This window comes from Myotis daubentonii, chromosome 7 (genome assembly GCF_963259705.1).
Source record: "Myotis daubentonii chromosome 7, mMyoDau2.1, whole genome shotgun sequence".
NCBI classification, from domain to species: domain Eukaryota; kingdom Metazoa; phylum Chordata; class Mammalia; order Chiroptera; family Vespertilionidae; genus Myotis; species Myotis daubentonii.
In genome coordinates, this window is record NC_081846.1 from 16200297 (window position 1) to 16227161 (window position 26865).

The window sequence follows — 26865 nt, forward strand, 5'->3', positions numbered from 1 at the left end:
CCGCCCCCTGTCACACTCAAGGCAGGGTTGATGGGGAGGTTGTGGAGCAACCCCCTGTCACACACAGAGCAGGGCCCATCAGGGGGGTTGGGGCTCTGTACCCTGTCACGCACAGAGCAGGGCCCATCAGGGGGTTGGGGTGCTGCCCTCTATCACCCACAGAGCAGGGCGGATCAGGGGGTTGGGGCGCTGCCACTCTCACACTCAGGGCAGGGCCGAGGGGGAGGTTATGGCTCTACCCCGTCACACACAGAGCAGGGCCCGTGGGGGGGGGGGAGCTCCCCCCTATCAGGCACAGAGCAGGGCGGATAGGGAGGTTGTGGCCCCGCCCCCTGTCACACACAGAGCCGCAGGGCGATCAGGGGGTTTGGGTGCTGCCCCCTGTCATGCTGATTCCAGTGCCGGGAGGCCTCACGGCTCCGCTGATCCCGGTGCTGGGAGGCATATTACCCTTTTACTATATAGGGTAGAGGCCTGGTGCATGGGTGGGCCGGCTGGTTTGCCCTGAAGGGTGTCCTGGATCAGGGTGGGGGTCCCCACTGGGGTGCCTGGCCAGCCTGGGTGATGGGCTGAGCGCTGTTTTCAGGCTGGGGGTGACTGAACTCCCAAACGCTCCTTTTTTCCTTTTTTTTTTTTTTTAATTCTGGGCCAGCTTTAGCTTGAGGCTTGGCTCCAGCTCTTAGGCCTCCGGCTGAAAGTAGGTTTCTGGCCTTTGCTTACAATGTTGCGAATCTGCTGGCTGAAGTTGGGCGTATTTGTTACAGAGTTTCTTAAACTGCCAGCTCAGAGGCAGCGGCAGGCGGGGAACGTTGGTTTCCTCCGTCACTGAGGCAACCAAGCCTCATGTTAGTTTCAAGCTGCCTGGCTGCCGGCCGCCATCTTGGCTGACAGTTAATTTGCATATCTCGCTGATTAGCCAATGAAAAGGGTATCGGTCGTACGCCAATTACCATGTTTCTCTTTTATTAGATAGGATTGGGAAAATCACTTAACCTTTCTGAATCCTAGTTTCCACATATAAACAGTGAGGGGGGGTGCACTATACAGCCATTTACAGCTGGGAATTAAAAAAAAAGTATGAGTCTTTAAACATGACTAGATGGTTTCAGGAGGTTTTCATTAGAGATTCAAAAGACCAAGCTATAAAATATTTGATGAATTCTTTAGTGAAATTCAAGTTAGCCTTATAAAGACAAGGAGACACTGGGTTAACTGATATTGAAGATATTGATTGGCCAAACCTCCATGATATAATTAATGTACATTTTCTCTAACCCCTTGGCTCTCTGTTTGAAATGAAGAATATTAGATGGCTTTTTAAATAGTTCCACTGGTGAGAACATTAAATTACAGTGTATAAAACCTGCTTGAAAAGTTTTCCTTCACCAGGCAATTATTTAAGCTTTTCGACAGCACTAATTACTAGCCGTGTTAATATACCTGCCAACAAACAACTGTTTAATATAGATCAGAATGATGGAGGGCACTGGAGTTTTCTTCTGTGTGATAGATTATGGGTAATAAATCTTGTCACATCACAGAAGTCAAACAGGACCTGATGGATTAATTTGCTTCCAACACTGCAGTTCTCTAGGACAAGCTGTATTTATTCATTTACTGGAAAGTATTGTAAGCACATGCTCAAAGAAAACGGACAGTTCTTTTACGGAAAGAAAAAAGAAGGGAGGTAAAATTAAATTAATTAAGGGTTTCTTTTTATGGAGAATAAGGCATTCGTTAATAAGCTTAGTCCACAAACCCTATTTGTCACTGAGAAATGCTGCTGTCATTCATTGTGTGGCTCACTCGGTGAGGTGGTTGATAATTAAGGGAGTTATTCTGTTTTTCATCTTCAAGAGGTGCATTTATATTGTATGTAAGCCTTGGCTAAAAAATGATCAATTCCCAACAAGTGAGAGGCATCTGAGAAATGAGCTGATGGAGGTGTGGATAAGTATCGCAGCACTTTAGTCATGTTAGGGGATGCTGAGGGGGAAGACAGCATTATGCCCACAGAGGTAGTTCAGGGAGGAGTTAGTCTGGATGGGTGTTGAAGAATTCACGTTGACTACTGCCCAAGCTGAACTTTATTGGTTTCCAGGTTGTCGATTTAGTCCCCCTCAGATCCTAAATTCACTTTCAGTACTAATCTACAAGAAAGACTTGGTTTAACTCTTTCTGCAGAAAGTGAAATGTAAGAGGGGACAAAAAACTTATTGCAACGCATTCCAATGCGTGAAGTAGCTACTATAGATAGCTCCTGGCCTTTATGGGGGTAAGACTTCTCAAATATTCTTATATTTTTCCTTCCCAGAACTTTAAAAGAAAGCCCTTTTGCATTCCTCCCTAATTCCACAGCAGTACTTTAAAATAGTTATTTGGCTATTTTAATTCAGAAGTCAGAAATGCTTCAGGTCAATTTTTGTGGGATTGATTTTTTCTTCTAAGTTGATAATAATTCTCAAACGTATACCTTTTTCTTAAACTAAGCTATTTTGAAAATCAACTATGTTAAATATATATTTCATAGAAATTAACTCTGTGTTTTAAGTGTTCAATAAATGTTCATAAACATATGGACCCATACAACCATCACTGATAGACTCAGTGTACTCTTCAGTATCCTACAAAGTATTTAAACAAATCCTTTTACTTTTTCACAGTTAATATTTTGATGAAACTGGTAGCCTTCGACAGCAAATACCAGTTTGGGCTCACTATGTCTGGTAGAATAAAGGAATTTTCAGGATATCTGCAAACTTTAAAGCAGTATGTTTTAAAGTTAAAATTAAGACCCTATAGCAATTTTTTTAAGGACTTAAAAATTTAAGAAATTGAGGGAATGGAACTTATATGAGCATATGCCTGAGGACTTAAGAGTCAGTTTTTATTTTCCTTTCTGTCATATCATGAAATAAATTTCCATATTCTATCATAACATTTCCTTAGGTTTGCTAAAGTCTAGAGATAGGTTTGGAGGATTTTGAGTTCGTGTTCTGTAATTTTAAAGGGTTCGGTAATTAAGGTATTGTGGTTCTATACATATTTTTGTTGGTAATTTTTTGGCATCTTTACCCAGGTACCCGGAAGCCATTACTGACCCTGCCTACAAGGGACAGATTCTGACCATGGTCAATCCTATTATTGGGAATGGCGGAGCCCCTGACACTACTGCCCTGGATGAAATGGGACTTAGCAAATATTTGGAGTCTGATGGAATTAAGGTAGTACCAGTGATGACTGTTAGAAAGTCACAACTTTAGGTTACTTTAAGACACTAGGGTAAAGTTTCTTCCTAAATACATAGTATAGACTGTTAAATGTATGTTCTCACCCTCATCCTAGATACATGAGAATAATCTTTAACATGATATTACTTTGAGTTTTATTTCCCAGGGCACTTCGGATTTGTTCTTTAATGCCTTGCATGCAACTTGATTTCATTTGGGAAAATATTGTTATAAGTCCAAATAATAGTAATGCTACAAGAATTGGTGATGAATCACCTTTTAATTGATAAGTCTGTATTATTTGCCTCTTTATCTTATTCTCTTTAGAAGATAAATAAAGGATAGTTTATATGCTAGTCTGAAAGTAAACACATTAAAATTTCCTATTCATGATAAATTTTGATCATATCTTAGGAATGTGGACATACAAACAACTCAAAAATTTACTTTAGCTCTAATTCTCACAATTTTACCCAAAATTCTCATTCACCTTTAAATATAGATTTAAAAATATTTTATCTTTCATGTCCACTAAATAAGTAATTACTTATTAGATTATTATAAATGCCATTGAGGAAAAATATAAGGTGCCAAGAAGGGAGATCTAGCTTAGTCTCAGGATTTGGCAAAAACAGGTAAAACTGTTCCCTCAAATGATATATAATAAGGTAACAATTATATATTTTAAGAGCAAAGTGTTGATCATCTTTTTTTCTTCATCTCCGAAAATTTAAGCCTCATATCAATGGATGTAATAAAGCTTAAAAAATAGCAAACTGACTCTTAAGATATGTCACAAGAGTTGGATAATATTTTGTGATCACCCCTTTTAAATGACTGCTTTTCTTTCTAGGTTTCAGGTTTGCTGGTGCTGAATTATAGCAATGACTACAACCACTGGCTGGCTACCAAGAGTCTAGGGCAATGGCTACAGGAAGAGAAGGTGAGAAATATGATAGGGCATCCAACTTCACCTAAGGATGATTGGTGGGGTCTGTGGTAAGTTGGGACCGTGTATCTAATTTAAAGGGAAAAACAGATGAGGCAGATCATGCAGTTTGGAATCTTTTTTTTTTTTTTTAAAGCAGGGAGCACATTTTATTTATTTTATTTTTTAATATATTTTTTATTGATTTTTTACAGAGAGGAAGGGAGGGGGATAGAGAGTTAGAAACATCGATGAGAGAGAAACATCGATCAGCTGCCTCCTGCACACCCCCCACTGGGGATGTGCCCGAAACCAAGGTAAATGCCCTTGATCGGAATTGAACCTGGGACCCTTCAGTTCGCAGGCCAACGCTCTATCCACTGAGCCAAACCGGTTAGGGCATGGAATCTTTTTATTTTTATTTTATTTCAGAAGCTATTTCTTTCTCTTACTACACAGGCTGAGCTGTCTGAACTCATTTTCTTCTAAACATGTAGGACCACATATTTTCATCTTATCCACTAGGTGGCAGTCATACATGCTTGGTTGCATTTCTAATCCTGGAAAGGGGTTTGAGAAAATTTTAGAATTTTCTGTTCTCTCAAGCAACCTCTCCCTTCCCTTTTATCCAGGACCCAGATCTGCAACTTTTGTCATGGGTGATAGTACCAGCTCTATCATTAACTAGCTGTGTGGCTTTGTACAGGTTATATTATCACACCATACCAGTTTTATTTTTAATTCTTAATCAGTATGAACAGATTATCATTGATTCTCTTTGGGCTTACATATTATGACTCTATAGACTTAAATATAATCTCATTTGAAGTTATAAATAAAAATTTTATAAACCCTATCTTATATTTCCTTATTTTAACTATTTTCTTCTAATCAACTAAAAGGATTGTCCTGATTTGAATGTCAGACAAAGTTAATGGGCCTGCTATATATTTAGCTTCATATTCAATGTTGCTATAGCTGCTTTTTGTTGACTTGCTGCTGGCCCTGTGATTGATAGAATATTATTCTACTAAGCTCCACCTCTCCAATAAATGTCTACCTATTGGTGCTAAATGTTGCCTCTGTCTGACAAATACAAAAATCTCCATCCTGGCTTCCTTGTTCTCATTCTTTCTAAATATTAGGAGAGATAAGAAGGTGATATCATCTCTCAGGTCATTAATATATTCTTCTCAACCATCTGAATTCACTTCCAGAGCTCATCTTTGTAATGGTCATTCAGAAGACCCCCATCTCAACCTCCACCCAACCTTTAATGTTTCTTTGTGCTATTTAGGGCATCTGGTATTATAGCTGCTCTGTGTCAGAACTTGTAACTTAAATATAAGCTTTCATCCATGGCTTGTTAGTTTGTGGTATAAATGTGCTTTGACTCTTCTTCTGTGATCACAGACATGTAGAATAATGGAAGTATAAGATAAAAACCAATTCATCTCTTTGAGGTACAGGTGAGAAAATCAAACATCACTAAGATAATTGGTGGGGAAAAAGACATTACGACTGGTTTTACTGATTCCTGACTCATTGCTCCTTCATTATATCACATCTGTCTCTATCCAGCTTAGTTAAAGAAAGTAAAACAAATGGTGGTGCTGCCTGATTTATTGAATAGATGGGCAAATTTTACTTGACAAGGACCTCCAGAAAAATGTGTAGAGTCACACTATGTGGCAGGGACATTTGGCTCAAAACATGGATTTGAATATTATTTACAAATCACTACATATGAAGTTCACAAATGCGATTAACCTCAATATGTGTGTGTGTGTGTGTGTGTGCAATATTATTTAACATCCTTTGCTAAGAGCAACAAAACTGTAGCAGAAGATTGATGTTCAGAATTTCTCATTTTTTATTCTGAGGACGTGCCAGGGTATTAAGAATACTGTGCCCAACTGGAACAGCAATTCACCGTGTTCTGACAACACAGTCACCTGGGTCAGAAAAAAGAAGGAGTAAGGAAATTATTTACTGCTCAAGAAGATAGATGATGCTAAGTTTGTAACTTGAAAACAATATGCTGGATCTAATTCCCTCCAATTTCACTGTCACTACAATTTCTTTTATAGATCCCTGCAATTTATGGAGTGGATACAAGAATGCTGACTAAAATAATTCGGGATAAGGTATGATCATCACCTTTTATCCAAATTTCTGTTTTTCTTCATATATATATGAAAAAAATATATTTTAAATATATATATATATATATAATTTTTCTCAGTGCCTGAGGAATCCATTTAGTATGTAAAATAACAAATCTGGCCAATGTATGCCATTTGGGTTTCTGTCCTTTTATTTCACTACCTCCGATGTAGTTTTTGAGACCGAATACCTGACTGGGAAATTTGTTACTGAAGGGCTGTAAGATTAATTCACTCAACAGCACTTTATTGAGAGCCCACTCTGTGTTCATGACCCTGACAAGTCATGGCCTTTATAATTCGTCTCAGGACCAGTGAAACAAGTGGAGAAGGTTATGAGGTGCACAACAGTCTACCTAAATTGAACGCCTCCATGCTGCAAATGCAAACCCAGAATTGTATGGCATTGGTGGTGTTATTTGTTTAGTCCTTTTGGAGAAGTTGTCTGTGAAATTAGTGATTTATATTTCATGAGTGTGTCAGATGAGCCCTGCCTGTGTTAACTTAATTGCATAGTCTTCCTTGAGACTGTACCAATGCCCTAGATCAGTTGTCGGCAAACTGCAGCTTGCGAGCCACATGCGGCTCTTTGGCCCCTTGAGTGTGGCCACGAAGTTTCAGTCACACTGTACGTGCACGCCCGCATGTGGTATTTTGTGGAAGAGCCACACTCAAGGGGCCGCAGTTTGCCGACCACTGCTAGATGATAACACGTAGGTTTATCTTTTGCTTTCATGTTTCATTGCTGAAACATCTGACCTCCCCTCTTAAAATATCTCCTCACCATCAGCTTGCTTCTTCTTGTTATGAGGTGGACACTTTTTTCTCCCCTGGATGAAACTTTCATATCCCAGATCAGAAAGAAACTTTACCCAAGGTTGACTACATTCCCCAAATGCCACTAAAGTAGTCTCATTGAATTATATTACATAAAAAATAAGAAAAATAAAATTTACAATTTCGAAGTGAAATATTCTTCAAGAAAATCTGTTGCAGATTTCTCGTTAGAATATATTGACACAGGATCTCTGTAAACAGAAATAACATCTTTGAAAATAAGAACATGGCTAATTACCCATGACCAGAAGGACGACAGAGGAGCTTATATGACCCTTCTACTCCACCTCTGACTTTTCCCCTCCACCTTGATTTTCCTGAGAATAGATGTTAGTGTGTTTAACTATATCAGTAGATTCTTGTGTTTTCTTAACCCAATGACGTTATGGGAACAGTAAACAATGATGAGACTACCAGAATGAAAAGGGAAATAAAATTGGGACATTCAATTTGGGCTATAGAATTCATATGTTGAATAAAATATAGTGAGCCTTATTAATTTGGGAAAACAATTTACAAGACCATACTGTGTTCTTTATGTTAGTTTAGGATGAACCCTTCTTTTATCAGAGGCAGTTAGGTTTTAAAAATTTGGCTGAATAGGCTAGCTCAGACAAAATTGTAGTATTGCCTATTATATTTAATGTTGAGTCATGCTGGCTCATATTAAAAATGTATACTGTAGTTTTTAGTCTATTACTTTTAGGTTGGAAAGTAAGATTGAATTTCATTCAGCATGTTTTAAGAAGGAAATGAAAACTGAACACCAAATTTCAAAATTAAAGATCCATAAATATAGTCAAGAGATTCTGTGATTTGGATTCTAAAAGTAAATAAACTCCATTATGAAAATTAATAACACAGTGTGGAAGTGAAAGGTTATTTTTGTAATTTTCCCCCAAGAATTTGAGGTAGCACTCTGATTTTAGTAATTTCATGAATAACTGTCATGTCTGAATGGTGTGCTGACACTTTCTACCCTCACTCACTCCCAGTGACTTCTTCCTCTAAGGAATAAATTTTGAGGGAAAAATTAAGACTTTCTTTTATTTTTTCAATGCAATAATTTCTTGGAGAAAGGCAAATCAATGAATTATTTTGACATCCCCCCCCAATAAAGTCTTACTTACTAAACATAATATGCCATTTTTCTAAATAGATCAAATTAGACTTACCAACAAATAAATAAATCTCATGACATATAATAATGAGAAGAAAACATTTGCCATGTTCAAGCTAGCAAGGGTAATTCATGAAAGCTTCACAGAAGGCTAAACATTTTTAAGTTCAGGTTCTTTGGGACACCTAGACATTAGCATGTCTAAAGTAGTGACAATTTTCAATGCCACTTCTCTAAGTTTTTGACTTATATAGCATTTCACATTTTTTTGAATTAATTTTACCATCACAATGTAATAAATTCCTAATCTTGTCAATTTTCTAAAAATTTTTAGGTTTCTTACTTTTTTTTGCTCAGTAGATTGTTTTGTCACATCTTCCATGAAATATCATTAGGTTAGATGCACTAAGGAACAGGTGCCCTAAATACTGGAAGCTGGAGACCTAAATTTCGATGCCTTTGACTTTGCTTACCCAGATCATTGTCTCAGCCTAAAATAACTGATCGTACTTCTCAGAGTGATTTCCAAATGTACTGTGAAAATTGCTTTATCTTTCCAGGTTGAGATAAAGATCTCCTGCTTTTGGTTATGAGTATTTATAAAGGCATCAAACTCTTAGAGCAGCTGTTTAAGTCCCGATGAACTGATCCTGTCAGCACCTTCATCACTGCTCCCTCCTAATTGTCTAACTTTTTAATTTGATAGGGCACCACGCTTGGGAAGATTGAATTTGAAGGTCAGTCTGTGAATTTTGCGGACCCAAATAAACAGAATTTGATTGCTGAGGTTTCAACCAAGGTGAGCAATTTTCTTTCAGATTTTGTAGTTCTGTTTATCTTCCTTTCTTATAATATCAAAATTTTCATTTAGGTCAAAGTCATTTTAGATGCATCAGAGTTGAAGGAGAAATGGGTCTTAAGCAACTAAAAAAAATATATATTCTAAACCCGTGCATTTAACGTTAGAAATTGTTTAATATTATTTTTAACTTCTTTTTTTTTGGTTCCCCAGTTCAAAACTTTAACAATGTCAAATAAAGGAACTGTTGACTTGCCAGAGACAGGCATAGTGCCGATCAGGAGTCAGAGTAATGGCCTGGCAGAGAGTGGAGAGCACTTTAAAGAAATCAGATACAATAAACAGAGTCTGGGGTCACTTTGGGTAGGGGAAAGTATTCCTTGAGACACTGAAGATTTATTGTATTATAGCTCAATTCAAAAATTAGTGTTCATAGTAATCACTGTGCCACTCCAAAGTCAGATATGTTTAGTGTATATTTATAAGAGGGTGTAGAATACATTTTAGAAAGATGTCTGTTCGATGTGATTGAATATTTATTAATGTAGGTGTAAGTCTCTTGGGCTATAGGCTCTGTCCTTGGGACAGAGCTAGTGGGACAGGCAAATGAGTAATCACCATGGACAGAATATTGTGGTAAATGCTGTCCTTAGAATGCACATTTTGCCACAGGAGCAAGGTCATGCGTGGGGTGGCATTGAACTAGACAGCTGGATCAGGGGAGGTTCTGCAGAGGAGTTGGGTGTGTTCTGACACATAAAGAGCAGGTAGTTAAATGGATGCACTAGGAGAACTGAGTTTCAGGCACAGAGAATGGCATGTATTTGAGAGGCATAGAAGTATGCAACAACATGATACTTTTGAAGAGTTATGTGTTTTTGGGTACGGTTGAACCAAAGCTTTCACATATTTGGTTAAAGATGAGTGGAGATGCACTATGGCTCGGTCTAGAGGGTTTCTTGTCATTGGTTAAGTCAACAAAACTGGAAGCAATTGAGAACTCATTCAGGATCATTTCGGAGAAAAGTAGACTGGATAAAAGAGCAATTAACTAGGTTATTGTAGCTAACCAGGACAAAACCCGCGAGAGCCTGGGCTGAGCAATAACAGCAGAAAAAGAGACATTGAGGTGAATTAGACAAATGGGAGAAGGAGGCACTGGGTGTGACCAGATAAAAGATCAGCTTATTTTATCAGCAATTTCAACTAGTTTGAGTGAGCACAGTGATGCTTTCAATAGGAGTTTGAGATATCTGTTGGATTTGCTATGGGGAAAAAATTTTGTACTTTAAAATTTAAAGGGTTGATTGCTACTTTCTGTTTTTACTACATAAAATAAGAGACAAGGCAGAGTTTTCTTTCCTAGGAGTATGAATTTGGTTACCATTGAACTTTAAATGTGGAGAATTCGGGCCAGTTGAAACCCTTTTGAAGTCATTACTATTGGCTGGCTCTACATTGGAAATTATATTCACTATAGGAGAGATGCTATAAATGTATTTTCCTTCATCACTGGGGCAGCAAAGCGCCTCTCTTCTAAATTTTATTTTAAATAGAATTATTCACCACAACGTTTTATTCCTCTATACATCAAACATACAATTTCTTGCATAAGATAGCTCATGGTTATAGTGGTCCATTTAAAGAGGCAGTTTTGTCTTAGAAAAAATACAACCAACATTTTTTGAATACTCAGTTAATTCTTATTAAACAACAACAACAACAAAAAACAACAAAACACAGCTCTGTCCAACCAGTGTGGCTCAGTGGTTGAGCATCAACCTATGAACCAGAAGGTCATGATTCTATTCTTGGTCAGGTCACTTGCCTGGGTTTCTGGTTCCATCCCCGTCATTGATGTTTCTATTTTTCTCTCCTTCGCCTTTCCTCTCTGAAATCAATAAAAATATATTAAAAAAAACACCCTACCCAACTCTATTTCATGGCTGAGGAAACCGAGGCTTATCAAGTAAATCTATTTAAAATCAAATGAAATTTGCCAAAGTCTTTTTAGAGCTGGCCTAACTTGAACTCCAGTGACTCTTCACGCTAACCTCATGCTATTTCTGCCTCTCATGTTGGTGTGGTTTGACTGAGACGTTGCCAGAAAGCACCATTTCTAGGATCTTGTTACACGAATTTAAGAAGCGTTCTCAAGGCTCTTGGTGACTTTTGTTCTTCTTGACCCACATCTGGCAGGGTCAGGATATGTTTGCATATTCTGCTCTTCTGCCTGGGATCTCCATTTCTCTCTCCTCCCTGCTTGCCTTCAAGAAGTCAGTTCCTCTGTGAAGCCTCTTATGACTTACTCCACCTTTGTATTCCATGTCATTTTATACATAGCTTTATTAAAAAAACACACACAACACATCATATTTAGATCCTTGCAAGAATTGTCTCTCTCACTTTTCTATGGTTATCTGCGAGTTTTAAAATTAGATACGTACTTGTTTATATATCTGGAATGTGATCATGCCAGATGAGATATTCACTTGTTTTAATTCTAAAATTTGTCCATTCAAATGGCATGAGGCCATATTCTCTGTATTTGTTTCTACGCATTTCCATGTGAGTTGATTTAGTTTGAGGCACAGCATGAGAAAGGGCTATTTTTCCTTTTAAATTTTAGAATTGAGAACTATGTTAAACATGTAGTCTAGCATTTTTCAAACATGAAGGATATTGAGCCTGGAGACATTCACCTTAAAAAATTTCTATGGTCAAACAAGGTTGAAAAACACTGCATAATATATCCCTCCTGGAGTGTCCTAATGCAAATTCATGTAGTCACATGTCTGTGAGGTCCTGGGTAACTTCTATCATTCTGTAGGGAGAGTATGTAATGTGTTTGTGTAGAGATCAGTTAAAAGGAGCCTATCTGTATCTTCATGTTAAATCAAGGGAGAGAGCGCAATGGTGAAAGCTGGTTCTGTTTCTTAATGCCAGAACAATTAAATAATTTCATTTTACCTGTGATAAATGTATATTTGTATCAAATCATATTTATTCTATGAATTTTGCTTTGGTGTGGTTGATAACTTAATTCATTGTCTTGTAATTGCAATTTGATGTAGCTACAACTAGACCTTAATGTTGCTTTGTTTTTTAGCAGAAGCCTAAGGTTAAGAATAAATCTATACTTTTCAGATTATCTGATGAGAGAGATTATCTGTAACATTTATGGAGCAGTTCAGCAGATGGACTGGGGTATTTTCTTCTCTAGAATAGTTAACAAGACAAAAAATATAAACTTTTTCTGAAATATAGTCTAAGGATTATGATTTCACATTCTATAGACTTTGTGGAGAGAGAGACATTCCAGTGAAAGTAAAATGCTTTTTCAAATATTCAGATTGCAATTTTAATCTAAAACCTTTGCAAGCTTTGAATTATCCTAAATTCAGAATGTGCCCGTGAACTCTGAAAGCTGGTATCCCTATGGATACCCAGCTCTCTAGGCTTCTCTCCCTGTATTTCTACTATTTTTCCTTTTATGACTTTGGGAAACTACTTCTCAGGTAAAAGCCTGTGAAAATGGATCTGAATCCACACAGTGCTTAAGACACAGGTAATGATTATGTTATGCTCTGGGATCCTTTTATGAAGTCTACCATTTAAATGCAAACGATTGCACAGTAACCTTGAGGGACCAATGGTCTACACTAACCCAGCAATTCTTCAGACTCTCATACTGATTTTATCCATTAGCCCCATTGCATAAGCCTAACGCTGTACCCTATCCCCACTGTACTGCAAGTTGAAGATCAAGTGGTATTTAAAGCATGATATACCTATTACCACATCTGTATAGTGCTGAATTGAGCAATAATACTTGAAAATTCCATTGCTACTGTTTGTTAGTGAGGTAAAGCATGAGAAACATGGTTGTTAACTATGGAAGCAACCAATTTCTTAGCGATCATTGTTATTACTGTAATCAAAATTTTATATAAAATAGGAAAGCACTTTTTTTATTATAAAAAGGATACAGACTGTAGCACTTGCTGTGTCTTTCTTACAAATTGATTAATTGCCAGTCATTCCCAAATACTTAGCAATCAATCTGCCGTCAATCTAAGTGTGAAGCATCCTCAGATATGCTTTCAATATTGATGTATTGCTCATATCTGGAACTTCCCTCTCACTCTTTGGTTTTTAAAATGGCAGGATGTTAAGGTGTATGGCAAAGGAAACGCCACGAAAGTGGTAGCTGTAGACTGTGGGATAAAGAACAATGTAATCCGCCTACTTGTAAAGGTAAGTAAATCATTCCATCTCAAGGGTAAGGATTTGTAATATTGATCACTTAGTGTTAAGCTGATTTCCTCTGTTTCAGAAAAAGCTTGTGCATTCTTCTAGAATGTCAGGGAATCTGCCCTCTTCTTGTTGCCTTTGATCTACAAAATGATACACTTATCCCTGTTAAAATGAGAGAAGTGGACCATGTTAAAAAAAAAAAAAGACCTCAAAGGCCACAAAAACAGAGGAGAAAATGATGACTGTTCTTATCACTTATTGATTGACATTCTGAGACATGCCATGTTCACATTCTTGGGGTTTAGAGATAAAAACAACAATAACACAAAACAAACAAAAAAACTAGAGTCAGTTGGAGAACTTCTCTATTGGGCTTTATTTATTATGCACATCTTTGCAGAGGTCATGCCCTGATACAGTGCAAACTTTCACGCTGTTTTATATCAACTCTTGGACAACCATTAATATTGAACCTTAAAAATCCTGTAGGAGACTTTAACTATCGTGTTTAATTACAGTGTTTTCGTACATAGTTGTTTTTGTTGAGATTTCTCTTCTCCACCTTCCTGTCCCAGTCTCTGTTTCTGCCTCTGGGTAAGTCTGCCTCTGTTTCACACACACACACACACAGACACACACACACATGCACACGCGCGCGCACACACACACGCACACACGCATGCAGGCACACACAAGCACACACACGTGCACACACGCACACACAGAGATATATGTGCATACTATCAAATTAGCTTGAGTATAGTAGAATTCTTTACTTCTTTGTTAGAGAATATCAGAAGTGTCCAAATCATGATTTTAAATTCTGGTCAAGTTTAGTAACAACAATGTCCATGGACTCTTCAGTAGCAGATGCTGTGGATGGTCTGTCCATATTTCCCTCTGCATTCAACATTTTGCCTGACTTCCAATTGCAAGTGTCTGCATTTCATTGACTGAGGGCTCTCTGTGGTTGGTTGAGGCTGCTGGCATGCAAAGTGCCATTGAATTAATGATCTTGCTGCAGCCCCAACCAATGACTAGAGAGGGTCATTGTGTAAATATCCCAGCTCCTTTGCTCCATAGCCGGGCTGTCTACAAGATGGATGTTCTACACTGGTGCTCAGAGTTCCTGGGCTGAAGCTCTGGTTGTCCATATGGTAACTGCCTGAGAATGCATACTTGATTGGAATGCCTCCTGGTGTCATTTTCTATTGGTATTTCTTGAAAACACTTCCAAATAAATTTCTTTTTCTCAAATCCTTGTCTCAGCAAATGTGTCCAGGAAACATTCAAAGATATCTTCTTATTTATATTTATGTAGAGAAGTTCTAACTTTTCAATCAGAATATAAATATAGGTAATATGAGAAAACCCGTGAAAGAAGGCTGATTAAAATGTGATCAGACAAAAAAGGCAAAATTGAAAAAGGTGGAAGGTGAGCCATCTTAAGTTTTGCAGAAAATCAATTTACCATTTTTTGTAACTCTTTACCCCATAATTCTAGGTAAGATAACCTGTATTCCCATGTGCCCAAGCATGAAACTTTTAGGCTCTGAGAACTTCTAAAGTGTGGGAAAGTGTATTATCTATTTTTTTAGGATCACATTTTTATTAGTCTTTTTTTTTCCCTCTCCACTTTTTATTGACCATTGGCTCCATTTACATCACACAAAAACAGTGATGTTTTTGTCCGTCTCTGTTAAGCTTTTATTTGAGTCACATGCTATTTTTTCCTTCTCTTTCGGGAATGGTTAGTCAAGAGAAGGTCTAGTGAAATTACACTTTGGCAAAAAAAATGTTATTAAAGTCTGATCATTCTTGTTTTCCCTTTCTAGCGAGGAGCCGAAGTGCATTTAGTTCCCTGGAATCATGATTTCACCAAGATGGAGTATGATGGGCTTTTAATTGCTGGAGGACCTGGGAACCCAGCTCTTGCACAACCACTAATTCAGAATGTGAAAAAGGTGCAGTAAACCTGGGGGTAGTGTGTATCTGTGTGCTAAGTGGAGGTAGTCTGGTCTATTACTGCTCTCAGCTGCAATATACTTTATTTATTCAGAAATTTTTTATTACTTGTACTTGTGACCTCAGAGGTAATGTCAGCACAGATATGTATTAGGGCAAACCAATGAGGAAAAAGAGCTATTTTTTTTTTGATAAAGTAATTTGGATTGTGTCCTTAAATTCAGAGAACTGGAGCCCAATCTCCAAATGTGTCATTCCTTACAATCATGGAATGACAACTTATGTTCCTCACCATGACCTTGGGATCTATAACACACCCAAGTTTCTAAAGAAATTCTAAATTAGATTTATTTTAATCTGTATCTCAAGTACATTTTATTGAGTTCCAATGCTATAAATTTGTCAATCATGTTCTGATTTATAATTTACCTTTTTATTCAATGATCATTCTGTTTACCTTGTTAATTAAGGGAAAAAAGGATGCTTCCTTTTTATTCCTTGAGAAGCACTTTTTGGGACTGTACTTCTGGGTTAATAAAAATTCTTCCCGATTTAGATTTTGGAGAGTGACCGCAAGGAGCCATTGTTTGGAATCAGTACAGGAAATTTAATCATAGGATTAGCTGCTGGTGCCAAATCCTACAAAATGCCCATGGCCAACAGGTAAGGCAGTTACACTTTGTTTATAGTTAGACTAGCTGTAAAATGCCATTAGTAACTAAATCCAGAAGACTTAGAGATCTTCCATGCCACTTTCTTCAGAATAAACAGATAATCATATATGGTTCACAGTTGTCTGACTACCTGATACCACTTTCATTGCATTTGTGAAAGACAGCCTTTTCTAACAATAACATTGCTGTATTTTAAAGTTAGTTTTCCTTCCCTCAGCATAAATTGTGGTTATAATAATCTAATGGCAGTCTAAGGAAACTGTTCTGATTTTAAACTTGATTTCAGAGCATTAATAGTGTTGTAAGGCTGGGTGACTTAAGAACCAAGAAATCTTCAAATCCTCTAGGTCAGCAGTTCTCAACCTGTGGGTCGTGACCATCGGAAAACACATATAGCATATCAGATATTTACATTATAATTCCTAACAGTAGCAAAATTACAGTTATGAAGTAGCAACGAAAATAACTTTTTGGTTGGGGGTCCCCACAACATGAGGAACTGTATTAAAGGGTCGTGGCATTAGGAAGGTTGAGAACCACTGCTCTAGGTTTTACTAGTACTTTCTTACCCCAACGATGTTAACCTATTGTACATGGAGCTTTCCCTCATGGATCACCTTCCACAGGAAGTATAATTTAAATTGATTCCAAACTGAGTCATTTCTCTTTATTATCTCCTGTGAACTCTCATCTGCCTTTACAATTACTGTGGCTCCTTAAAATAAGTTGCTTAGATTTGTCAGTCTCTGTTAAGCTGGTAGGCAACTCTTAACTTCTTCTTATGAGTGCAATTCTCCCTTTTCCAAAACTGATTACAGAAGTTTAATAGATATGATATTTAACACACAATGAAGCTTCCCGAATTGATTTTTGTTGCTAAAATTATTGGGATTAATAATCTGTGACTTTTCTTATTAAACAATTGAAACTTTTGAATTTCAATAGTCTTTTCTTTTTGCTATTTTACAACGAATGTGCTTATATTCTCCCCCTCACTTTTCCTTCTCCTTCTTCCTTTTTTCTCCAGAGGGCAGAATCAGCCTGTTTTGAATGTGACGAACAGACAGGCTTTCATTACCGCTCAGAACCATGGCTATGCACTGGAAAACACCCTTCCTGCCGGCTGGAAGCCACTTTTTACAAATGTCAATGACCAAACCAATGAGGTAAGTTGGGGATGAGAAATGCAGGGCTTTTAATACTCTTATACAGATACCTTTCTCCTGTTTATGTGAGCTCTTTGGGGTGTTTGTGGGGAACAACTCTATTCATAGGAGTTCATAGCCCTCTGCTTTTCCAAAAGTAACTTCTCGGTCTTATTTTCTCATCAGTTGACTCATTAAGATCCATTCTTTGAGTGGTTAATCAATGACTGTCTTGCACATTCATTGTTAATGGGGCATTGGTAGAGATCTGTTGAAACAACTCAGTGAGTCTCTGGGACTAAGCACATGAAGTAGCCTTTGAGAAGACCCCTGGAGAAACAATTTAGGAGCTGAAGATCAGAAGAGGATTTGGGTGTATTATGAACAGAGCTTTGAAGGGTCCCAAAGGCTATAAACCAAATCAGTTGTTTTTATTGAGGGGACCACATTTGGTTGAATCTTTGTTAAATTATTTGCACTGTTAGTTTTTTCTAGTGTTCTTAAGTATTTACCTCAGCTTTTTGATTTGAATAATACATAGCCTTGGTTGGCACCCATTGTTTCAGAAGACATTTCTCCCATTTCTCGTTCCTTAGGGGATTATGCATGAAAGCAAACCCTTTTTCGGTGTGCAGTTCCACCCCGAGGTCAGCCCAGGGCCAACGGACACTGAGGTATGTTAAAAGATGAGGCCTGTTATAGAATTAAATCTTTAAATTAGAAATGTATTTATGTGAAAAATCGAGAAACCAAAATAACCACCTTAGATGATCTTGTTACAGAACATTCTCAAGAAGGGTGTTGTGATAATATGCTCATTGTATCAAAATTTCCTCTCCATAACTATCATGGAGGAAGTGCCTGTCCTTTTTTTGTTTTTTAATTCAAAGTGGGGAATCCCTTAAGAAACCTGATGCAATGCTATTTTTATTTAAATTATTATCATTCTGATATATTTAGTTCTAAAATTTATAATTGTTGTCCTATGCAAATGAATTTCCCCTTGCTCTCTTATTCTCATAACTGAAATGAAATTTTAATCCCCCATCTGTGACTTCACGAAATCTCTATGGCAACTAGTTGTGTAGCCATATAGGGAGAATAACCAGCGGCAGGAGAAGGAAGGAGGGCAGCAGTGTTGGGGAGGGGAGGGGGCATATACCAACATGCATATGAGTTGGATGGCTTAAGAAAAGAACCATGAAGAATTCTTAGAGATGTTTTGTTTGTAATTTAAATATCTCTTCTTTTATTGTGTGAGCTTTTGGTTCAATGTCAAGGACATCTTTGCAAAACAAGAGCTTGCAGTGATACTCAGAAAAGTCTGGGAAGTGTGGTGTGACTCTGCATCTCTTACACCCCAGGGCCTCCAATAGTAATGCTGATGATTCTTCCCTGTCAGCAGCTACTCTCAGAAAAGACACCTAGGCAAAATGAGGGAGAGAATAAAAATTTTCTGTCTGTAAACTCTACTACCTCATCTTGTCTACTACTGAATTGTGTTTTCAGATTTGTGGGTTTTTTCTTGTTTTATTATAATTAAGAAATAATGGTTCTTGACAGCCAAGCATTACTTACCCACAATAAAACTCGTAAATTAAAGTGACTTATGCACACATATTGTCTAATGCATGATACTTTTTTGAAATTTAAAATGTAAATATTGCCTATGTAGTACTTCAAATTAGGAACATTGAAATCAAGATATGTAATATGCAGTATCACTTAATCCTTATTTTTATCCTGCCAAATAGTTGCAAAATGAATATTTTTGTTGAAATTTCTTAAGCCTGTTGCAAAAATAAAAGTAAATTTATTGGTAAAGTTTAAGAATAATTTTTAGAGATATTTTTAGAGCTTATAGAAATTTTAAAAATCCAGTTATTTCTAACTTTAGGGAGCACAAGAAATATAGCATAAGTAATTATCACCAGAATTTTACTTAGAAGAAGAAAATGATTCATAATTAAGAGGCTGCAAACTTAATATTCTCCAAAGGCATTATCTGAAATGTTCACTGTCTGCTGAAAAATTTTTAAATAGGATGTCACATAAGCAGTTAGAAGTGTTTATTTGATCTAATTTCCATAGTAATAAATATTTAGTTTTGCCAGAATTGGCAAAAAAACAAACAAAAACAAATATTGCATAGAAATACTTACCCTAAAAATTATTTATCTAAAGTTCAAATTTAAGTGGGAATACTGTATTTTATCTGGCAACCCTGTGAGTTTTGAAGCTTCTAACTAGTTGGTTACATTTTTTTTTCTAGTATCTGTTTGATTCATTTTTCTCACTGATAAAGAAGGGGAAAGGAACCACTGTTACATCAGTTCTACCAAAGCCAGCCCTGGTTGCATCTCGAATTGAGGTCAGTATGTGTGGCCTTCTTTTTGGTTTATGTATTTTGGATTTGCTCTATCATGTAATGATATATTTAAGTTAATATGTAAACTTTTCCAATGTTTATGAAAGATGATTGGTATTATTGTAATCTTCCATCACTTTAGCATCTAACTATTTGGTCTGTTCTTGATTATGTTCATTGGAATTTTCATGTTTAGATTTAAACATCTTTTAAAGTTTAATTCTTCTAGGATATTTGTAATAAAATAGCATAGTAAACAATAGGTATTAATTTAGCTTAGAATTTGATACATTTTTTCATTACTCAATAAAACCATAGCTTTACATATGCTTGAGAGACATAGTTCAGACTACAGAATTGTTATAGGTGATATAATTTTTTTAAAAAAGGATTATTATTCAATATTATGAATTGAATAATATTTACCTTTAGAAAGCAAATGGATAAGAATTAATATAAGTCTTGAACCCTTATCTGTTTGAACGTATACTATAATATAAGATCTCTACCCATTTCTTTCGTGGTTTAACCACACAAATACCCACACATGATTATTCAAAATTTAGAGAGATATATATGTATATAGTTTACAAACAAAAATAATTGATTTACATGTTTACATGAAATAAGTTAAGTTTGATAATTTAATGATTTCCATGACAACCTTTTTTTTTTTTTAGATGAAAAGATTGGCCAAAATCTAGCTTCTCAATGTGGAGTCAAAGTGTGGGTTCTTGGTAGTGAAAGAAGCCACATACCATATAGCACTGTTTCAGATGCTTTTCTTTTTTTTTTAAATAGTGAAGGAAATGTATAATTTAGGATTTCAGTGACTTGCAGATAGTAGGTGCCCAAAAAATACTTGGTGAAGCAAATCAAGTTTCCCAAGCCGTTGTCTCTTGCAGTAACCAAGAACATCTTTCTCCTCGGGAGGGCTCGGCAGCTTAGGAAGACACAGAGGCTTGTTTGTTTTTGTGCCAATCCTTTGTTCAGAACAAACCTATGAAATATTGAATGCAATACACTTACTCAATTAAATGTTGGGAGATTTTTATCTAAGAACATACGTATATGTACACACATGAGTGCCTATTTCCTCATCTTAATAATAAAAACAATACCTTTTTTTAATTGCTTGCAGGTTTCCAAAGTCCTTATCCTAGGATCGGGAGGTCTGTCCATTGGTCAGGCAGGTGAATTTGATTACTCAGGATCGCAAGCTGTAAAAGCCATGAAGGTGAGAGAATATGATCTTTGCTAAAATTTATTTTCACCCTTTAATGAGTCTAATTAGTATTGCATAATTTAGATTTATGACACTGCTTCTTTTCAAAGTCACTATAATTAATTTCCTTACCTATTCCTTACACATCTTTTATTAAAGGAGGTTTGATCACAGACAAGGTATTTACTTTCTCCAATGTGCACACCTATACATTAATTTAGATTGGTCCTCAAAATTGTCTACATTATCTCCTATTTATAACAAAAACATATAAAGCCACACTCATAGGTGTTTCTCATTTCTTTTGAGGTAGTGAGCTTTCTGTCTTTTGTGTGAAAGTGAATTTAGGCGTCCTTGGTGCTCTAAGGGTACTTCAATGTTCTTCGGATGCTGCAGGCATTTCTCTGGTTGAAATGGGAAGATCCAGTTGGAGAAGAGTGCCTTTTGTTCAAGCTCTAGAAGTTATTATCTGTCACTAGGGAACCCAGCGGTCCCACCTGTGACTTGGAATGGATGACCTATCAGGATGGTGTGGTTGCATTTCCAAGTGGAAAAGAGGATTTGATACCCAAGCTGGGAAGAACATCCTCCCTATTTCCTCAAAGTCTCTTGAGATCTTCCCAACTCTTACCTAGTAAATGAAGCTTTAGAAAAATTACACTGTAGATGTAAGGTATTTCTATTAAAGAGCTAACCAGGCTTCTTTTGGTGTCCTTATTTCCCTGGATAGTCCCCATTTGGGTGCTCATCAGGCCACCCAGAGGCACAGTGAGCTCTCTGTGACCTTGCCTGAGGCTTTGCAGTATGAAGCCATTTACCAGAGACCTGGCTAGGAAAGAAGGACATAGGGAAGGCAGCAGGAGACTCAGACAACAAACATGGGAAATAGTTGGCACTTTTTAAATCTACTTTTTGTTTTACTTAGTATTCTATATACAAAGCTTTTCACTTGCCAGATGCCTGATAAAAAATGTAGAACATAGCCCCTAATTACCTTACTCTACTTCCCATTTGTTTTTAATATTTTCCTCCATACACACATGGGTGTTCGTACATACGCACACATATTTTCCATGTATATTTTAAAAGGATACTTTATTGTATTGTGATTCAATTGATCTTTAAATAAATAGTGGATGTCCAATGGTTTAGATTGATTAGAACATAATCCAAGTGTGTTCTGGATTTAGAACACATTTTACCAGCAAATTTTTTTTAAGCCTACTTAGTAGTTTTATGAATAATTAGTATTTTCATGGCTTGTATTTTTTATGTGCTTTAACATTCATTATGTGAAGTTATTTAAATAATAGAAATTATTTTATACAGTATTATTAATTAGGAAGTTAATAGAGATACACTTATGAACCAAATATTTTAAAAGAATTAAATTTTGCATGTATTATAGCCAGAACTATATGAGAAAATGATGTAAAATTTATTAAAATTGTTTGAAATTATTCTTAAGTTTTAAAATGAATACCCATCACATGCGGGACTTTTACTATTTAGTTTTATTTATGAAAATACCTATATTCATCATATAGTCCATTCAGGAAAATACAAATATATTTAGGCCTGTTGGTACTTTTCTGTAGTAGCAAGACCTTGTGCAACTTCTGTTAACGGTCCACTATCACTTTAGACCTAATTACTTACACTCCAACCCATATTTTTAAATGAAATTGCTTATCTGTATGTATCTATTTAATACTTTGCTAATACACCTGATAATCCTTTTAAAATAATTCCTTAAAATTTTGAGAGATGATTGGTATTGCGGAAGGGCATAGGATTTGAATCATAAGAGTTGAATCAAGTTTTAATTCTGGATCTTTTCAGCTATATGATCTTTGGCAAGTTAGTTAACTATTGAATCTCAATTTTTTTTTTATCTGTAAGGTAGAATTTTCTCTTGTAGTCTTGGTATAAAAATCAAGTAAGTTAATAAAAAGTACGAGTTTTAAGGCACTATTTGAAAATAGCATGAGGTATATTTAATTTTTTAATTCAGATTTCCCCCGTAGGATGTGTAGGGCTTTCAAAGATAATTTCTGTACTTTCAGCTGAATATTGTTGACTTTTTAGAAGAGTTCAAAATTGATATGCTAATAGGTAAAATAACAAGAACCATCTGGCCATATTTTATAATCATTATTTTTGCTAAGTTTCACCCTCATCCTGGTTTATAAAGTTATTATTCTTAGTAGCCTACATGAACAATTATTTTGGTGGTCTCTCCAGATGTCAAGAATGAGATAGGCTATGAATACCTTCAGACACACACATACACGCACATATTTTTTCTTTTTCTTTTGCCATATGGTCATTTTCTTTTTATATAATATGTATAAACAGTTGTATAATGCTCTTTGTTAAAGCACTACAGCAAGCATGAAAATCTAAAGAAAATAGAAACCAGCAGAAGGCTCTCAGTGCTTCTAGCAAGAAGGGAACACATTACCGTGCATTTTAAATGTGCACCAATGGTCTCCGACAAACATTAGAAAGGGAAGCAGCTTTGATGATGCCTCCAGTTCCATTTTATAGTTTACTCGTTAATTTTTTTGGAATATTATGTTCTTTTAAGGTCGATTGAACTGTAAAGTTCAGTAGTACTCAATGTCGATGATAGGGTCTTGGAAGCTGTGGCCTTAAGCAAAACAATGTATAATGAAAGCAATTTTACCATAGCCTAAATGATAGAAATAAGAGTTAAGTCCCTATGGAATTTTTCTGGCCACCAAAATTAGCACCAAACTTATAAATAAAGATCCTGAATACTTCTAATATTAAACCTTGAAATAAATGTGAGCTATACAGACATTTAAGAAAGATGAATGAAAACAAGTAAGAGGATTATTTTCCAATCCTCTGTCCACTTCAGGGTCTTGGATGGCCAGAGCCTCTCTCAGAAGCTCAGGGTATAGACAGGACCCAACCCTGATAGGAGGCCCTTCCATTGAAGGGTGAAATCACATCCACACACACTCAAACTGGAATCATTTAGACCCACCAGTTCATCTCACTGCACATCTTTGGGATGTGGGAGGAATTTGGAGCACCTGAAGAAAACCCATGCAGACATGGAAAAACGTGCAAAATCCACACAGACAGTGGCCCCATCCAGGAACTGATCGCCCCACCCCATTCATGTTATAACAAAATGACTTGAACAAAACCACATTATTTGGGGACCTGCTATATTTTTGGATATCTGGTCTAACTCTATAGAAATCATTTTCAGCGTTGCTTGATAGCTTCAGTGGCAAGAAATTCAGGATGATCTTTATGAGGGAGGCAGTTCTTTTTGGATAGTTTTATTTTCACTCAATTTCTTCCTTCCTTTCACCAAATGTTTGTTTCCCTCTAACTTCCATTTACTCACTCACTCACTCACTCACTCACTCACTCATTCATTCAGTACCTAATCCATTACCTAATCTAGTCATTACCTAATAATGCCCTGAATTGAAATATGGCCATTCTCTTCTTTAGACCATGTTTTCAGATTTCTGGATCCTTTTGTTTCAGGAAGAAAATGTCAGAACTGTCCTGATGAACCCAAACATTGCGTCCGTACAGACCAACGAAGTGGGCTTAAAACAAGCAGATAGCGTCTACTTTCTCCCCATCACCCCCCAGTTTGTCACAGAGGTCATCAAGGCGGAACGCCCAGATGGGTTAATTCTGGGCATGGGTGGCCAGACAGCTCTGAATTGTGGTGAGTTCTTTTAAGTTTGATTGTAGAATTTGGGTACATGCACTTATGTGTAATATTTTTTTGCTTGATTCAACCTAACAATTTATAAAAGATTTCCTCTTATGTGTGAGGAAGCAGCAAATAGCTACCTGAAAATGTCATATGATGAGTAGAATGTCTGAGGAACAAAATGAAACCTTTTGTTTTAATGTTCCAGAGTGGCCAAGTAGGTTTCTTGGGTCTCCATCCTCTATCCCAGGATATTGCTTCTCTCTGTTACCAGTGAAGTCCTAAAAACTATATGAATGAAAAATGAGAATTAACATTGATAAGTGCCTTGCACCCTTATGTCTCAGCTATTTCACATCTATCTTCATGGTAATCTAGATCAGTCTCTCTGCCATCCCTTCATTTATATGCTGAGTCCAGTGCTCTGTCCTCTTTAAAATGCTTCAGACCTTTGGAACTAGATTGTGAGTGAGGATATCATTAGCTATTTGGGGTAAGGAGTTGGTGATGTAATTCGTATGACAAATATAAAACACTTAGCTAGAGTTAGCTAGTGAGTTAGTGAAAACACAAACCGTCTTGATAATTTTTAATTCATATCTCTGGGCTTATTTAAATCTCATTAAGAATGGACTTTAGAATGGAAGGAAATATACTAAAATCTTAAAGCTCACTATAATTCTATGATTTTTATTAAAGACAATAATAAAATCATTTGAAGTGGTAATATAAGGAACAATTACATCAGCAGAATATTTTGCTAGAATGTCTTCAGAATTTTTAATTCAAAAATTTTTTTTAACCTTAAGTACAATTCTATTTTGTATTGTGATGGCTTCTTGAAGTTAATTTTAAGATTTAAAAAAATGGTATTAAAGAAGACATAAGAGTTTAAGATAAAAAAAAAAAAGCTGATTTAATTTGTTCTTCCCAGGAGTGGAACTATTCAAGAGAGGTGTGCTCAAGGAGTATGGAGTGAAAGTCCTGGGGACCTCAGTTGAATCCATTATGGCCACAGAAGACAGGCAGCTGTTCTCAGATAAACTAAATGAGATTAATGAAAAGATTGCTCCGAGCTTTGCTGTGGAATCGGTAAGAAACCTTTGTTCTGGAGAGACAAGGCCATTATCTGTTTGGTTGTAGGGAGAATGTTTGTCATGCCTAAAAGAAAAGTTACAATTATTATACTTGCATTTATGTTCTTCCAGAAATGTATTAGTACCTCAGAGATATTGTTTAGTTAAAAATATATTTTTAAATAGATTTTAGAGAGCAAAAGGAGAGGGAGAGAGAGATAGAAACATTAATGATAAAAGAGATCATTGATTGGCTGCCTCCTGCATGCCCACCATTGGGGATCGAGCCTATGACCCAGGCATGTGCCCTGATGGGAATCGAACCGTGACCCTTTTGGGTCATAGGTTGATGTTCAACCACTGAGCCATGCAGGTCCAGCAAGATATTGTGTATTAATTGCACCATTCAATGCTCAACTTTTAGGGTTAGGTATTACTATTTCATTTTATGAAAAGAAAAGTATAAATCAAGAAAAGTGATTTTATCAATGCCACAGAATCTCAAATCTCCTGAATTAAAACTAAGAACCATACTAACTTGCAATGCCAAAGTAATTTTTACCTTCTTCCCACAATCAGTGACACATCTGTGCGTGCAGACGACCTGCAAATGGAAAATCATTAGATTTAAATTTTCTTATTAAAATGAGATAAACATTTAAAAATGAGATTATTAAGATAAAAAAGCCATTGGACCTACTTAGTAAGATTTATGACTGAGAAATCCATGGCTTAGTTGTTGAAAGAGGACAGATTATATTGCATTTCTATTAACCATTTTCCATCATATCCTGTGTATATTGATGGGCATGGAGAAAAGGTCAGCTTTCCATGCATCTGTTTTTGCCCCTGACTTTAGTCCTGATTTCCACATATAGTCAGTGGAGTGGGGGTGCTGGATGCAGTTTTTGATGCAACTTCCCCATTGAAGAAATAAGCAAACCCTTAGGGATAAGGGGAGTACAGCTGGACTGACTAAATGTGGGTCATGCATGTTTCAGTAAAGAATGCTGTCAAGTACGTGCTCTGTTACAAAGCTGTCAGTCAGGAATAATCCCAGGACAGCTCTGCTGAACATTTGGAAAGCTCCTGCCATCCATTCATTCTTTCATTGCCAGATTTAATTATGTCCTTGCTTCCTCAGGATGAGAAACAGGCATATGGGAAAGGTGTAATTACATTCCCATTGGTGGTGTAATAATATTCCATGGCAGAAAAATATAGCCATCATGTGTTGTATTTTGTAAGTTATAAAAAAGAATTCCAAGCTTTTGGGACTGCTCTCTGACTGAACTTGAAAAATTTCTCTATATAATATTCCTAATGGCTTATTGCAGTAATACTAAGTTAGTTTCAGCAACAGA

The 26865-nt window shown here is 36.4% G+C and overlaps 1 protein-coding gene across 1 annotated transcript in view; it reads left to right on the forward strand.

Moving 5' to 3' along the window:
* The window catches only part of CPS1 (carbamoyl-phosphate synthase 1), a 112780-nt gene that overhangs the window by 17199 nt on the left and 68716 nt on the right, over positions 1-26865 (forward strand). The window contains exons 3-15 of the mRNA XM_059703025.1: positions 3080-3224; positions 4084-4173; positions 6249-6305; positions 8987-9079; positions 13247-13336; positions 15172-15300; positions 15858-15964; positions 17003-17141; positions 17717-17794; positions 19393-19491; positions 20630-20725; positions 24248-24437; positions 25360-25517. Of these exons, the coding sequence (XP_059559008.1) occupies positions 3080-3224; positions 4084-4173; positions 6249-6305; positions 8987-9079; positions 13247-13336; positions 15172-15300; positions 15858-15964; positions 17003-17141; positions 17717-17794; positions 19393-19491; positions 20630-20725; positions 24248-24437; positions 25360-25517 (1471 nt within the window). The remainder of the gene's footprint in view (positions 1-3079; positions 3225-4083; positions 4174-6248; positions 6306-8986; positions 9080-13246; positions 13337-15171; positions 15301-15857; positions 15965-17002; positions 17142-17716; positions 17795-19392; positions 19492-20629; positions 20726-24247; positions 24438-25359; positions 25518-26865) is intronic.